This window comes from Brienomyrus brachyistius, chromosome 11 (assembly GCF_023856365.1).
Source record: "Brienomyrus brachyistius isolate T26 chromosome 11, BBRACH_0.4, whole genome shotgun sequence".
Classification (NCBI taxonomy): Eukaryota; Metazoa; Chordata; class Actinopteri; order Osteoglossiformes; family Mormyridae; genus Brienomyrus; species Brienomyrus brachyistius.
Window position 1 is genome coordinate 4,142,705 of NC_064543.1, and position 16,061 is coordinate 4,158,765.

The window sequence follows — 16,061 nt, forward strand, 5'->3', positions numbered from 1 at the left end:
TTCTGTTCATTATTTCTTATATAATTCTAATATACTTTATTACTGTTAATATCAATAAAAAAAGAATCATTTCATCATGCCAGAGTTTAACTCCTGATTATATACCTTGCATGTAAATATTTTTTCTACTGTCACAAGCTGGGTTCTTTTGCAGAATGGATGACACAAGCCTGTACGCTGGAGAACCATGTGTGATGTGCGTATTACGAGAGCGTAAGGGACCACCCACCGCAGACCCCTCTTCAGAGCCTCGTAGACCTCATCCAGCCTTTCGGGTTGGGGGACCTTGGGGGGTGGAGACTTTGTGGAGAGGGTGAACATCTTGCTTCTTCGAGGGGCCTTCCTTACGCCGCCTGAGGTCTGAAACACTGACAGGCTCCTGTGGAAGAGACCACTAGTATCCCTCACCACTAGTATCCCTCACCACTAGTATCAACTGAGCTGGAACGCTGTCGGTTTACACCCTGACGCTGCTTGTCAGTGAGTCTCTGATCACTACAGATCACATGGGGCCACAAAGGAGCGACCAACGGTCTGAGGACATCTCTCACAGCTTTCGGCCCACCAGTTAAGGTAGCCTAACCGCATATTGACTTCCTCAAGGTGGCACGACAGGAAGTACTCCCTGCTGCAGATCTGGCAGCCAGCAGAGGGTAATTAATACCATCAAAAGCAATGCTGATTGATGAGTCCAAGCACAACGGGAATCTTTATCTGAAATGTTTCTACAGGCAGTAATCCATCTCCTCTCTTCCCGTCGTCATGGTGACACTGATGATGGAGCATTCTCTTATAGAGCTGGTGAACTGAGCATGTCGACACGGGCTGACCCAGGCTGTCTCACCTGAAGGATTGGGGAAGGGCCTGGACTCCTGAAAATGTCTGGCTCCTAATGACTGATCTGGAGGCGATTTGGTGGGACGCACGCATGGACTGGGACATGGCAGATGCTGGGGAGGGGCTCCCTGTATGAGAGAGACAACAGGGTCAACCTTGCAGGGCAGCAAGGACTGGAACACTCACAGTAAACTGAAAACAACGGTAAACACAGGAAACGGAAGATTCCAACCCAGCCCTTTGAGACACACACCGGTCGCTTGAAGCGACACCAGGTTATTTACAAACAAGCAGTGAAGGGGCACGGCGTGACCTGGCAGTCTTCATTCCTTACACAAACAGCCACTCCATAGGCCAGAGGGACACTGCCAAGTTTCCAGAGTCGTCGTTAAAAGACCGAGCGAGAAGGGTGGGTTTGGGCCACTAATGAACACAGAACCAAGAATACAGGGAAGGAAGCAGGGGCTGCATCCGAAAAGCCCCCCCAGAAAAGTCCCAGCTGTAAAATCCGAAACATGCAGAATATAAACAGAGAGACCCTCGGGAGTGCATGGGTGAGGGACTGATGTTTAGCTTACACAAGCCTCTCTCAGGGCAGGGATGCTCTGAAAAGCCTGTCAAGTACAGCAAGGGAACAACCCGCAGACATCTTCAAAAGGAAGCTGAAATGCGACTTGACCGCCATGTTCCCAGACAGACGGGGAAACAAGACCCTCCCCCTTTACAAAAACAAAAGACAATACAGATCAGGCGATTCCTAAGTTACACTCAGGTGGCTTTGATAAGGGCATCCACAGACAGCCAGCCGCTCACATCCTGGCTCACGCAGATCCCACCCCCCCCAAAGCAGATGGCAAAGTAAGAGCAAACGAGGCAGATGTTTCTGTAAAACATGTGCTGCGACAGAACACATACTTCCTCCTGTCTGTCCCATTCTTTCTGGTGATTGTTTCGGGGGGGGGGGGTTAGTCCCCCCCCACCCAACTGTCAATCACAGGCAGACCACACCCAAAGGGGGATGTCATTTATTCTAACATGGAGGCGCTGGCATCAACACCAGCTAGTGAGCCAGATATGCACGCATGTTGCATCTTTCTCATTCAGTCTGTCTAGATTCCAGGTCAGTATATATGATACGCACAAAGTAACAAGAAGGAATTCACAGGATCAGGGCAGAAGGTGTACAGGGCTGTTTCCATATTATCCTGTGTAAGGTGAATCTAAAGATTCACTAACATGAAAAACCACCAACACATAGATAATGTTTCGCATAGAGACCACAACACTGCGAGGCTTATATAAAGGAGTGAACCTCAGAGAGGGGGGGGATCTCAAAAGCTAGTTTAAACCAGTTTTTTCTTAAGCAGAAAAGATCCTGTGGATGTGTGTGTGTGTGTGTGTGTGTGTGAGATCCCACAGGATACAGACCAACAGACAAGGCCCACCCCTCCGCCATACCCATCCCAAAAAGGGTGGACGACTCACACGACCATCTCAAAACTCCCATAATCACCTTCTTCATTTTCCCCTTGAGCACCCCCGCCTCGGTGACGACATCACCGCAGGACTCGGCCTCTCCCAAGCAAACAAATTTCCACGGAGCAACAAATGTGGAAGAGAGCAGTGACACCACAGAGAAGTTTCCGGATCCTTTATATCTCCCCACTGCCCTCAGATGTCAAGGGAGACAAACGGGATTAAAATCCGTCAAGGTGGAAGTACTCTGCACTGTCACTGAGGGGACCGGAGCAGTACGTCCATCTCACACACACAGACACACACACCTTCACTTCCTCTTTTACACTGGAGTCCTTTCTTGTCCCCACATAAGTCAGCACCAAACACATGTGATCACACAGGACTGGGAGTCAAACCCTATGAACTGGTACCAGTTTCCTGAGAAATGCTGCATTTCATGATCAGCCCAATCTGCACCTTACCCTAACCCCACATGGCGTGCCCCCTCAGGGTACTGAGGGGAGGGGGCGGGGGGGTTATTCCACAAGGCCACACACCTGTCAATGGATGGCAGAACGATCAGGATAAGGGCAGACCACTTAGAGTAACTCCACAGGCAATGAAAATACCTCTCACAGCTGGACCTTTTAAAACTAGCCTTTGTCATGTTATAGCCTGACGTTTGTAAAACGTACGGAATGGAAAATGGTTTGAGGCATTCGAGAAATAATGGTGCCTTCTAGCACCATGACAGGATGATGCCACACCAGAGGAAGCTATAAAAGTAAAAGGCGCCCCCCCCCCCCGATCAGTGACGCTGAGCCCAGGCCATGACCTGCTCTGACCTGACACAGCTCCACCACAAGATAGTGACCGTCTCCCAGGCGGTTAGCACCTCTGCTCACGCAGCCCCAGCTCAGAACCGCACATCCAGTATCACACCCCACACCACACATCTCCATGCCAGGGCAGACATGTTCCCTTTTAAAAACTTCCCCAGCAGAAGTCTCATCCCAAAGGTGAGTTTAAATGGCACAGAGGAAGGCTCCTCTCCCTGAGCATGACCCAATTCGCCCTAATGCTCCAAAACAGTTTGTGTTGATGGAATCATTAGCCAGATTAGGGCTCTCCATTCCGGCAGGCACAAAGGGTCGTTTGTTGGGGCTGACCGAATGCACCCACATATGGAAAGCCACGCAAAAGGCTGCATGTGGGTGGACTGGAAGCCCTGGGAGGACGTGTCCACCCTGGAAGGAAGACCTGAGGACTATGCCTCAGCAGAACAAGGTTTTATGCAACGTGGAAGCTTTTCGCAGAAATCATACTGGAGGGCACTGGTTCAGTGTCACACACCAAAGCTTTAAGACGCATCATGTGTGGGATTAATAACCCATGGGAAAATTCTCTCAGACTCCCTGCTGCCTTCTAAATCCCAACTCCAACCGAGATTAGCGGTAAACAGCTATAATCTTTCTTCCAGATTTTCAGAAGTAAAATGGCAGAAAGCAGGAATACCCACAGTAACACAGGCTGTGCAACACCCCCACCTGCCAGCGAAAGCAGGCCTGTGAAATTAAGAATGAGGAGTCAGAACTGTATTTATGATTAACGTCCATTTATATGAAAATCGGCATGACGCTACTATCCACCACAGCTGAGAGGAAACGTGGCTTTAAAAAAACCGTATTTAGCTACATTTTCCGCCCTTAGGAAACAAGCGGAAAGCCGCGTGGATCAAGTTTTTAAAGTGCCATGTATGTGCGGAGGAAACGCCAGCACACCAGGCATCGAAGCCCTAAGCTTTGTAATGCAACAGACCCTTTAAGTAACACTTTGATCACAGCCGCGGCGGCTGGCCGACACCAAACGGTGGACACTTTGTTGCGGATCGCCGAGCTCCCGCGATTCCCGGGGTTTAGAGTAAGCTATGCGCTGCGTGGATCGGGATATACCCGGGTGTGAGCAAGCCCCATCTCCCGCAGCCTCGGATCCCGCCGTGTTTATGTCTGTACCCTTACCCAACCCAACCCAACCCAACCCGAACCGAACCCGAACCCGCAATGGGGACGGAGGGGCTGCACTGCGATCCGGGCGCCTCTGAAAAACCGACTCGGGCGTGCGTGTAAAGCCAAGTTCGCTCCGTCTCCGCACGGCTTCTCACACGTATATTATGCAAAAGGGCTGCGCCGTTAGAAAAGCCGCAATCAGGAGAGCAGCCGGTCTAAACGATAAAACCGGCGCTGGGCATCAAACCAGCACGAGATAACCGGTAACAGTACGTACATGTTTAAAGTTTGCGTGTGCAGCGCCGATCCAAACCAAAATGGTCGGTTCCTTGGTGATCGAAGACGGAGGGTTCGTATTTGTGGGCTGTAGCTGAAGCACGATACTGACAGTCGGTCCAGGCGAAACGCCCTCCTCCCCTCCTCCTCCAAGCCGCTGGCGACTCTGAGATCACGGCCCCGAGCAGGGTTTTGGGGCTGGAGTCGGGTTAAACGTCCACGCACGTCGTCGGGAGTATGACCAGGTCCGATCGGCACGGATTCACTCGGATGGACAGAAAGACAGACACAAAGCGCAACACGCCTGTCCGCGATGGACACCGCGGACCGCAGTCTGTCTGCTGCGATCTGCTGAAGCCCTTCGCCGTAGTCCTCCGGCGGCCAGGGAGTGCAGCTCAGAGCGGAGGAACAGGGCGGATTCGCACTTTTCCGTTTTGTGGAATGGAAGGAGGTTGTCCCCCCTTCCCGATTTACTCACTCTCCCCGTCTCCTCCCCGATATCATCCACAAAGCATCCGGCTGCTCGCGGGCAGGAGTGGCGGATGTCCGTCATTAACTTAACCACGTTAAAACAATGCAAGTTCTGCCCAAGCTACAGATTTCAAGTCGAAAGTTAATTAAACTGACACCGAGTCACCAACACTGAGCTCACGTTTTGGAGAGGTAACTGTACGTGTCCTCATCCAACCCGAGAAAGCAAACGGGGAGGCGGGTGTTACTCATCTATATTAACAATATTATTTAGTGCATAATATCATAACGCATACCATATACAACTCCGTTTCCAAAAAAAAAGTTGGGACACTGTGATGTTTGTAAATAAAAACCAAATTCGATGATTTTCAAATCAATAAACCCGTATTTAATTGAAAGTAGAACAAAGACAACATATCAAATGTTGAAACAGAATAATGTGGGGATAAAAAAATAATGGACAGGACAGGTGGAAATCTGAGACGGCATTATAAAAGCTGCTTAATGGCGATCCGCAATATTAAGGGATTAAGTTACTGTTTTATTAAGTATTTTTATACACGTATTGAAATAGGATAAAATAAAGCCTAATGTGAAGAATCAGCAGAATAAAATTTTCATTTGAGTCACTGTGTGAGGGATATGCTAAATGGGGGGGGGGGCTTTTTGACTGGGGCTATTTACCATCCAAATTAATATTAAGGGATTGTGAGTGGATACGTACGACCATCATGAAAACACCTGGGAAGCTGCAGACCTAGGACACAGACCTGTCTGGGGCAGTGCCAATTCTCACTTACAAGGACGGCCCTCTAAAAGCGGATCGCAGTGAAGATGGAGTGTGCTTCAGTACTGGCCCCCCTTAGGCACACACACATGTTGGCATACCTATGTATATGGAGACCTTCTATTCATTTCTGTGTTAAAACCCGAACCCCAGTCACAACACCCTTAACCCCCACCCAGCCCTAACCTTAACCATAAGTAACCAAACAAAATACAACACTAATGGCATTTTTATTGTTTTGATTGCAGTCACAAATTTTTATTAAAAAAATTGTTTCTCTATGTGGAGACTAAAAAAATGGTCCCACAATGTAATATGTACATTGCCCACACACACACACACACACACACACACACACACACACATACACACACACACGTTGTGCTCAGGTCTAGGTTCTGACTGTGGTTGCCCATACCCACAGCTCACCCCCTATCCCGGGCTACTTAGCCTCGCTCATTTTCCCCAGAATAGGTTTTCCAAGACACGCCCACAGCCCTTGGTGACTCCAACTAGACTGTCAAGAAATGGAGCTGCAGCAGAGTGCATTAAGGCCGCTGAGGTGCTGTGCAGCCCGATCTGAGGGGCTAAAGGCGCAGGAGAAATGTGCAGGAAGAAGAATTTCACAACAAAAACATGTCCCGTCCTGCCGGCGGCAACGCTAATTCCAGACGTATCGCCGAGATAGCGGGTGACTACGCACGGTCTCCATAGCAACGTCGCTCAGCACAGAACTCGCTCAGGGGCAATCAGGAGGCCACGGGGTACCTGGAACGCAGATTTGGGATCACAAAACACGCTCACAGTGTGCCGGGTGCCCACTGGTTTGGCTTGCCCCTTAAACTGGGGGTTGTAATGTGAGACAGCCCGGTGTCCTGTGACAATTCCCTAATGATCTTGGACTGTTAACTGCAGGAGCCCAGTGTCTGTCACAGGTAATAATGCACAGAGTGAGGCCACCGTGCAGCCAGGACAACCTGCCACAGTCCTGGGATAAAAGCTTGATTCACCCACTCGGAATGTGATGACTGGGGCTGCCAGCCGTCAATCATGAGTGACTGAATCACTCCAGCAGTGCTAAGCTGAGCTCTGCCTGTGATGTGTCTCTGTAATGCTGTGAGGCAGCTTGCCTGAAGCCTTCACTTCCTGTCAGGCTTGGTCTGGACCATCCTGTCAGGCCTGGTCTGGACCATCACTTCCTGTCAGGCCTGGTCTGAACCATCACTTCCTGTCAGGCTTGGTCTGGACCATCCTGTCAGGCCTGGTCTGGACCATCACTTCCTGTCAGGCCTGGTCTGGACCATCACTTCCTGTCAGGCCTGGTCTGAACCATCACTTCCTAATTTCTAACCATTCTTAAACTAAACTCATGTACAAGCTTATCTCATGCAAAACACTAGACATGGTAATGAGACCTACCAGGGGTTGTGGAAGATGAATTATTAGAGAAAGAAAGAGAGAGAGTGAGAGAAAGAGAGAGAGAAGGAGAGAGAGAGAAGACAACTGTTTCTTTGCTATAGTTCTGCTTGTGCCCAGATAAAAACCTGAAGAATGGGAGGTCTGCTGGGGGAGACTCCACCCCCCACAAACATACACATACTGATAACGTTCTGCATGATTCCTATCTCTACCCTAACAGCTAGACCTACACAGTGTATTGTTCAGGGTTTACTTGGAATGTACACACACTCACACACTCAGATTAGATGAGCTTTATTGATCCCAGAGGGCATTTCTTACAAGCACACATCTGAATCTCTTAAGGGAATTCAGAGCAAATCAAAGAGTCTTAGACAAATTCCAACCGAACTCAAAAACAGATGGAAACTGATAATGAACAAAAGTTTTTTTGATTTTTGCAAAATGCGTCTCCAGAAAGGGGCAGCGTAGCGGTTAGCACTGTCGCCTCACACCTCTGGGCCCAGGGTTTGAGTCTCCACCATGACTGCATGTGTGTGGAGTCTCACCATGTCATTGTGGAGTTTCCTCCGGTTTCTCCCCACAGCCCGAAAACATGCTGAGGTTCATTGGAGTTACTGAAATGCCCATAGGTGTTCCTGTGTGAGTGTGTCCTGCGATGGGCTGGTGCCCCATTCTGGGGTTTTCCCTGCCTTGTGTCCATAGCCACCAGGTTAGGCTCCGGACCCCCCCCCACAACCCTGAATAGGACAAGTGGTTACAGAAAATGGATGGATGATATCCCCATAAAGAGCAAAGTGCATATACACAGGCAGGAAGGAATAAACAAACAAACAAACTAATGCATGGACATGGACCTTGTGCCCATCCTTGTACCTGTGATCACTAGTTCAATCCCCAGCCACACCAAAATAGTCACATGTTTGTGGGCCCTTGAGCAAAGCCCCTTAACCCCCCAGCTCCAGGGCGGCTTTACGTTAGCTGACGCTGCACTGTCACCCCAGGCTTGCACTCATCCGTCTGTGAGTCTCATGAAAGAGTAAGATGGGGCAGGAGAGAAGCATCCCAAAGTACCCGTGCGAATAGGAGGAATTTCATAAGTATGAACCTCATAGCTTAGCCTCTGTATGGCAGCTAGATTAGTGCCAGTGATCCCAGTAACCATGCAGCTGGCATACTGGACTTGCTGAAGGAAGACAAGAACATATTTATAAACGCATGTTAAACAGCGTACCTGCTGCCTCCTAACCCTAAACCCTCTGTCTCTGCAGGACTCCAACCCATGCCGCTTTGGCTCCCTCCATTCTAGTTTTGCATTTCTTCGCTTTCAGAACAATGCAGTATGTGTGCTTGTTTTCAGTGGTGATCATTGTTAAGAATCTTGACGAACAGTATTTAAACATTACATCACAGGTTACGAGTCTGTCATGGTCATATGGAGTGACCTTGGTCTTCTTGCTGTCGGTGACGTAGTACCTCTGGGTTCGGTTCCATCGCATCCTGCAGTTCTCCCATCTGCCGCAGTCGAGGGCCGACGGCCGATGCCGTGGACACATAGGGACGTGCGCAGCGGCATGGACGGACCCAGCGCCTTAGACCCGATCGACCCAAAAGATGTGTGCGATGAGCGTGACTGCTGGTCCCTGAAGATGCCGACAGACGCGCCAGCACATTTGCTCACCCTGAGAGGGCCAGTGTGTCCGGTCAGAGCTGGGAATATGTGAAGGACAGCTGGGGGGGGGGGCAGCAGGACAGGTGGGAACCCAAGGGAGGGCAATGGCACGGCGTGTGAATAATCCAGGTAAGGGGTTTCACCTCCGTGCTCCTGAAAGTCATCACTACTTGAATCCTGGACCTCCTAGAACGTCACATGCGCCCCCCACCCTCTTCATTTGGCAGAGGAAGTCAGGTCATCAGTTGCTAAAGGGTATCTGAGTCAGCAGTGATTTACTGTCTTAATTTCACTGGAGTGACCCCACGCCAGGCCCAAGTCGCCATGACTGCAGTGCGCAATGATGTACCGCTTTGGAGGAAAGAAAAGGAGAAAGCAGGCAGAAGAAGAGAGGAGCATAAGGAGAGGGGGGAGGAGATGCAGTCCCAAAAGAGGGGGGGGGGCTATCCCAGGCTCTCTCTACACTGGAGATCGCAAACCCTGTTCATGCTTACCGTGGGGTCTTCCCAACCCCCCTGACACTCAGGGGAAGACCAGCTTGGTCCGTCCTGAAACCCGATCGCAGATCTTACGGTTTGCTACCATAATGGCCACCCCCCCCATCTCCCCCGGCCTTTTATTGTGAAGATTCAGTGCCTGAGCCTCAGCAGAGCTACAGTGGGAGCTGACGCTGGAAGTTGGTCCTTACAGAGCTCGAAAGGGACATTTAAATATAGACTTAATGACAGAGCGGCAGGCATATTTTTTACCAGACATGTTGTAAGGGCCTGCAGACACCATCCCCACGTGATGGCAGCGTTTCAGAAACCGGAAAACAGGCACAGGACCCCAGACCCTTCCGTCAGCTGAGACTGGGTCCGATGCCGGGGGCTTTTTACAGGTTTCCACTCCCCCTTGGGTCGGGGGCATACAAACAACAGGAATCCAAAGGTACATGTTTAAACCCCTACCTGACTAAACCTGAAAACTCATATTAAATGCTCCTCCCCTGTAACCCCTCCTCTCAGCCAAATCTCTTTGCAACTCAGCTGCCTGCCACTAGGGGGAGAGCTTCCTTTTAAAGCTTTTAAAGAGCCCCACTCATTTTAACGAAGCGGAGAGGCAAACTGTGACGCTGCCCCTCCCCAGCGGTTCCGTGATTCATGTTGACTTCCTCGTATTTGTTTCCCTTGCTTGTCCTCCTGAATCACGTGACGCCAGTGCGAGACCATAAATAGCTTCTGGCGTTTGACTGTCTGACTCAAGAAAAGAAAAACTGTCAGCAGGGGAAGCAGACAGGGGGGGGGGGGGGGGCTTGGGGCTTGCAGTTCAGGGTGGCTGATTTGCCAGTCGTGCTGAGGAACATCAGTCTGCACCTGCAGTCGCTCATTCCCCCCCACCAACCCCAGAACTTATCCTACATGGCCAATCGCCCTCCAGGCTGTCACAGTTAGGTACCTGTTACTCACAAATGTCTTAGAAGTGTCCCCTCTCCTCCTGAACATCCACTCTATTAAAAGAGGTCCCTCCGCATATGCGTGTCAAAATCTCAAAGGCTTCCTGGAGGCTGCCCCCTTCCCTACTTTACAGCTGTGACCCCTGGCCCTCCCCCGTGACGCCTCTTCCCACCCCCTAACTCACTCTCAGGCCACGGGCCCCTGTTTCCCCCTCCCTCTCTTGCATACAGTGGGCCTGTTCGTTTTGCTGAACAGTGATTTTTTAACACGCTGGAAGCCTATCCACTCAGAGTGACCTATAACAGTAACTGGCTCAGCAATAAGCTGTTAACAGTCTCCTTTTCTGCCTCCATCTTGTTTTCTGCCCCTCCTGAGCTGAACTATACGGCTGAAACGAAGTTGGCAAGGTGAGCTTCCATGCCAATGGACCAGCATATCGTTATTTATTAAGCTGTCAATCATGGTACCACCAGCAAATGATGTCAGGGAGCCAGGGGGCGTGGCTTCCAACAAGGAGGCATGGCTTCATACATGGAGGCGTGGCTTCCAACAAGGAGGCATGGCTTCATACATGGAAGCGTGGCTTCATACATGGGGGCGTGGCTTCCAACAAGGAGGCATGGCTTCATACATGGAGGCGTGGCTTCCAACAAGGAGGCATGGCTTCATACATGGAGGCGTGGCTTCCAACAAGGAGGCATGGGTTCATACATGGGGGCGTGGCTTCATGCATGGGGGCGTGGCTTCCTGTGAGACCATCTAGGAGACCCTTGGCTTCCATCCAACACTAGCTGCCTGGCGGTACATCAAGGTGCTTCTGAAGTTCTCACTATTGATTATTTTTGTTTCTCTCTTGATGTTTTTGTTACTCCTTTTTTTAAAAAAAAATAAATAAAAAAACTAATTTACGCAGCTGGATTCTTCACTGGTCTTGGCTTCAGTGCCAAGTTTAAGGTGCATCCTGGAACTCGGACCTCTGACCTGAACTGCCATCCTGTGAAAACAAGGGCCACCTCCACATGCCGTGACTCGGGTTCGAACCGAGGTTGCTGCGGCCACAACGCAGAGTACTAACCACTATACGATCACGGCGAGCTACCGGGTCCACGGCAGCTATAGTATCCCAGAGAAAACATTCTCACCATATTCTGCCATTTTCAGATCACGCTATTATCCCCTCCACTCAGACTGTAATCTGTAAATGATTCTGAACTGAGAGTCTGTAAACAGGGATAATTCATCTGTATGTGCAGATTTAGCAATATACTCAGAATCTGTAGAGGAGCCAAATCAAGGCAGAAGGATTTCGAGAAACAGGCTGTATTCATTTACATTTAACAGCTTAGCTTCTGCTACACTGCAAAGCCACTTACTGCCTGTCATACAGCTGATGCATTTACTGGAGTAATTCATATTAAGCACCATGTTTAAGCACCACTTTGTGTAGTGATCCATCATTACACCTACTATTTAACCGCAAAGAGTACAAACAGTTAAACGTTAGCAAGCTTGGAGCTAAATGAGCATAGCTATCGGTTAGACAGCTGCCATGGGAACGTGAGCTGAACAGTGAATCAATGTCATTTGCTACTTATTTTTATTTATCATTATATGTTGGAGGTACGCAAGCATTTCACTGTACTCGTACAAACAAAAATAAAGCACTTGAATGTTTCAAACCCTTTGAGTCCTTTGGTACTGAGAGTACCAACAAGACATGACAGAGTTCCTGTTACACACCGCCCTCTTGTGGACGAACTATCTACCGCCACATTTTTCTAATCTGAATGAGCCATGTAATTACACACTAAATGCTTTCAAATAAAAAATAATATTAGGTTGAGGCCCAAACATGTTTTTGGAAAGAGATCTTATTTAAAGCACAAATGCTCAATTATTTGGAAAAGCTGTCAGGAATCCTGAAAACGAGGCACCAAACCCATAGCTTATAGTAACTGTATTACACCTGTAGCTTAAGAAGTAGCTTATTGCGCTATTGATAACATAGGTAATAGGTTCGGATCCCAGGGAGTGCGTACAAAGGGTAACCGCTGATAAGTGTTGTGAGTACTGCCCGTCTCCAGGCTTTGAATGAGGTACCTTCCTTAAGTCTGGCTTTAAGTCGAATTTGTAGGTAAGTCAGAACAATAACATGATGTATAATAATAACTATACAAGTATAATAATAGTAACGATATACAATACTGACCTCGAACTGCTGCAGCTGCACAATGATTTCATAAATGTCACAAAGTAGTGTGTGCGTTCCGTCAGTACAAACGATTGTAAACTCAAATGTTTAATATAATAGGATTTACGGCAGTTTGTTTCTAAGTATGACGTGTTTGTGGTTCTTAAGCCAGGATTGTCTGTAAATGTGACGACGGTTCCTGTGGGATGTAAAGCCTCTAATTACCCCCCCTGGATCTCAGACACACCTGTAGCAGCAGGGGGCGTGTGAGGCCCACACGCTTGCTTCTCTGGGACCAAAACACACACACACACACACACACACACACCCAGACGCCACACCAAGCTGGCAGGCTCTGCCTCGGACTCACAGCCAACAGACTCTTCAGAATGTATCTCTAGCTGAGGCCTCTTTGAAGACCATGAGAAAATTAAGGGACCACAGTGAAATATTCAATTTCACTCTTTTTTCAATGTATGGGTGCATGCCTGTGAATAATATATATATATATATATATATATATATATATATATATATATATATATATATATATATATATATATATATATATATATATATATTGTAGCCTGGTTCTTCCCTGCCTGTCATTAGTGAAGGGCTGCTTCCTGCTTTATGGGACTTCAGTCTTGCTTCTAGGAGCCTGATACGAACTGTCCTAGCAGTGCACTTCATGCCACTTCATGCCACTTCCTTTTGAAGGTCACTTAATGTCATCCTCCGTTTTATAAGGCACTGCTGGATAAGTTGACGTTCGTCTCTGCTATTAGAAAGCTGCGGCTAACTTGCTGGTTTTTGGTCGTTCCCAGTGTCTCCTGCTTCACTTTGGTCTTGAGTACTGCTGTCTTAGAAACTTCCAGCCAGGAAGCAACTTACAGCTCAGTGTAGCTTTCTGGCAGGAGAACCAGGATTAAACTAGGATTTAACAATGCTGATTCTTAAAAAAAATGGAGTGCTCTCTCAGTTTTTTCCAGAGCTGTATATCTATGAGAGGCGGAAGGAAGCACTTCCCTAAGAGCCTGAACAACTGGGGCAAGTTCACTCCAACCCACCTGATGCATGAAGGGACGGTTCCCATTATCTGATGGCAGTGGGTTTAGGGCAATGCAGTGACATCAACTGCTGCTCCAGAGAGTGACAGAGGAACGTTCCGGTCTATTATCCTCCCACCGTCTGCTGAGATAGACAGCTGACCTTCTCACGTTCCTTGCGCATGGAGGTCTATGCGTCTTTCTCTTGCCCTTTTTAAATGATCTAAGACGCGACAGCGCCCGCCTGCCCTTTTCCTTCCCTGCCTCTCTGTATTGTCATGGTCTCACACCCAGCTTTTCCTCTTTACGTATCGCTCTGATACACACACATAGGACACAGTGACATGGTCCTTCCATTAACTCCAGAAGGTGACTGGTCATGGGAAAGGCTTCAATAAAATAAACAAGTCAACCAAACCAGTATCTCGCATCTCCTGCCTTATCCATAAGACCAGTTTGTTGTGTTTAAAGAGTTGAACACAGTCCATCATAGGCAGACTCTCTTTCTCTCTGATTCCCCCTCTCCCTCCCTCTCTCTCTCTCTCTCTCAGACACACATGGCGGCTCCCGATTCCTACGGGAACCACTGCTGTTTAAATCAGGTTCATTATGACTATTTTGCTTCCCATTTCACACTCATCCTCCCTTCCTGCTGATCTGACTCTCATTTATCCATCCGACACAGTGAGACTGTTCCGTCCCGTCGCGAGAAGCTGACAACCATCCAACCATCAAAAACCCACAGTCCAGTGAACCGTGAAACAGCTCAGCTGAAAGTTCAAAGTTATGGCGTTCCGGGTACCAGCGGTGTAAATGATTCATAAGACAGGTCAGATTCTCCATAACGGGCAGCCGGGGAAGCAAGCTGGTTCTGTTTATGCAGAACTTGCAAGCAGGCAAACCTCTGCCCTCGGTCCGAAGCTCACTCAGCCTGACTCCGAGGCCCATCCTCCAGCAGAACCAGGTGCCCCAGTTCCCTGTGCCCCAGCGCTTCCAGGAACGTCAGGCAGCTTGGCAAAAACCGAGGATCTGGGCCAGAAGCTCCACGCTGAGGGCTGCCCTCTCACTTCAGGCCCCTGCCTGTATCAGGCCCTTGTTCTTGTGCTCTTCTAAACCAAAGAGAGACTGCTGACTTCTTCTAAAGAAGTTACTCATTGGCTGAATCCAACTTTGGCAGCGGTACTGGGGAGCTTATGAACCTGAACTTAGCTGAACCAAACAGCTGCCCATGCAGCATCAACAGGGAAAGACACAGACCGTCAGCCAAGGCTGTGTAATTACTCTTCCGCACATTAAAGGGACCCAGCATATTCATTCATTGTGCAGCAAAGACAAAATAAATCATTCTGGTGATAAATTGTAGGAGCGCAGTGCCAAATGTACCGCAGAACCATCGAGACCTTTAAGACTACATTACATCGCCCTTTTAAAAGTTTACCTGCTCATTAACAATTGAAGGGATCATGCAAAGGGATTAAACTCTGTTTAGCAGTTCTGGATACACCCGTCGGTCCGTTTTATCGCTTTGTCTTTGACGGAAATTGATTCGAAGCCACCCTTCAGTCAAGAAAACAAGATGGAAAACATTTGGAGAGTCGGGCTCATTGTACCTACAGGCAGATGTGTAAGAACCAGGAGAGGGAGGACATGTTCCGCATAACAAATTAACTTTTTTAAGTTGCAATATCAAACTCTCTCCTATGCTCTTCCCTACAGGTAGAGCTATAGCTGATTACCCAGTTAGCCCAAGATTTCCGATTCTGCACTGAACAGAGCAGATACAGCTGAGTGACTACATCGAGGTCCTGAAAACCGGAAAAACACGTAGATCCTTAACTACTGCGCCCCCAAGTCACGACACCGGTCAGCCCAGCTTCATAAGAATACGCGTGTTTAAACAGGGACCCGTAATGTAAAAGTTCCCAGCCACCAAACCATGCTGTGACTCCCAGTAACTTTGTTATAACACTTCCCGTTTCATTAATTTCTAACGCTTGCCCAACGTGGAGCATCTCCGATCCCGCTCCTATTCCCTGGGCTCACCCACTTCGCAGTCAAGTCCTTCTTACCCATCAAAGCGGGCTGTGTGTTTAATGACGCCGATAAAGCTTCGGTACCGGTCCGCTTCAGCCCTGCCGGTTTCAGTCAGTCTACATCCAGCTGGAGTTGGCGCTTCCAGTTAGCGGACTGTCTTTATTTCGCAGAGCCGGGGGCGGTACCAAGCGCCAGAGGCAGGATCTCAGCCCGGCATCAACGATGTGCGATCAAGCCTGCAGGCGGACAGGTCCGGCCAGACGATCCGGGAGGGGGGACGACAGAGGACTGTGCGCATTAAAAACCGCGCATAGGACGAAGTCTTAACCGCTTGTGTCATTTCGTCTGTGCAATTATCCTCTGCATGTGTGCATTCCCCCCAGTTTTTAATGATCTATTCTGTTATAGTTTCTCATGGTTTG

At 48.9% G+C, this 16,061-nt stretch overlaps 1 protein-coding gene and 1 non-coding gene across 3 annotated transcripts in view; both read right to left on the reverse strand.

Moving 5' to 3' along the window:
- Window positions 1-15,800, reverse strand: part of LOC125751311 (rho family-interacting cell polarization regulator 1-like) — a 25,340-nt gene extending 9,540 nt beyond the window's left edge. Inside the window, exons 1-3 of one of the 2 annotated variants that reach the window (XM_049029973.1) lie at window positions 15,675-15,800; window positions 845-965; window positions 230-379 (exon numbers count right to left, since the gene is read on the reverse strand). In XM_049029973.1, coding sequence (XP_048885930.1) covers window positions 230-379; window positions 845-965; window positions 15,675-15,678 — 275 coding nt within the window. In that variant the 5' untranslated portion in view covers window positions 15,679-15,800. Of the gene's footprint in view, window positions 1-229; window positions 380-844; window positions 966-4,578; window positions 5,254-15,674 lie in introns of those variants that run through there. The other variant, XM_049029974.1, reaches the window with a different exon arrangement.
- On the reverse strand, window positions 11,386-11,457 carry trnah-gug (transfer RNA histidin (anticodon GUG)). The gene has a single exon. It is a non-coding gene; the product is annotated as a tRNA-His (tRNA).
- Window positions 15,801-16,061: the final 261 nt, after the last annotated feature.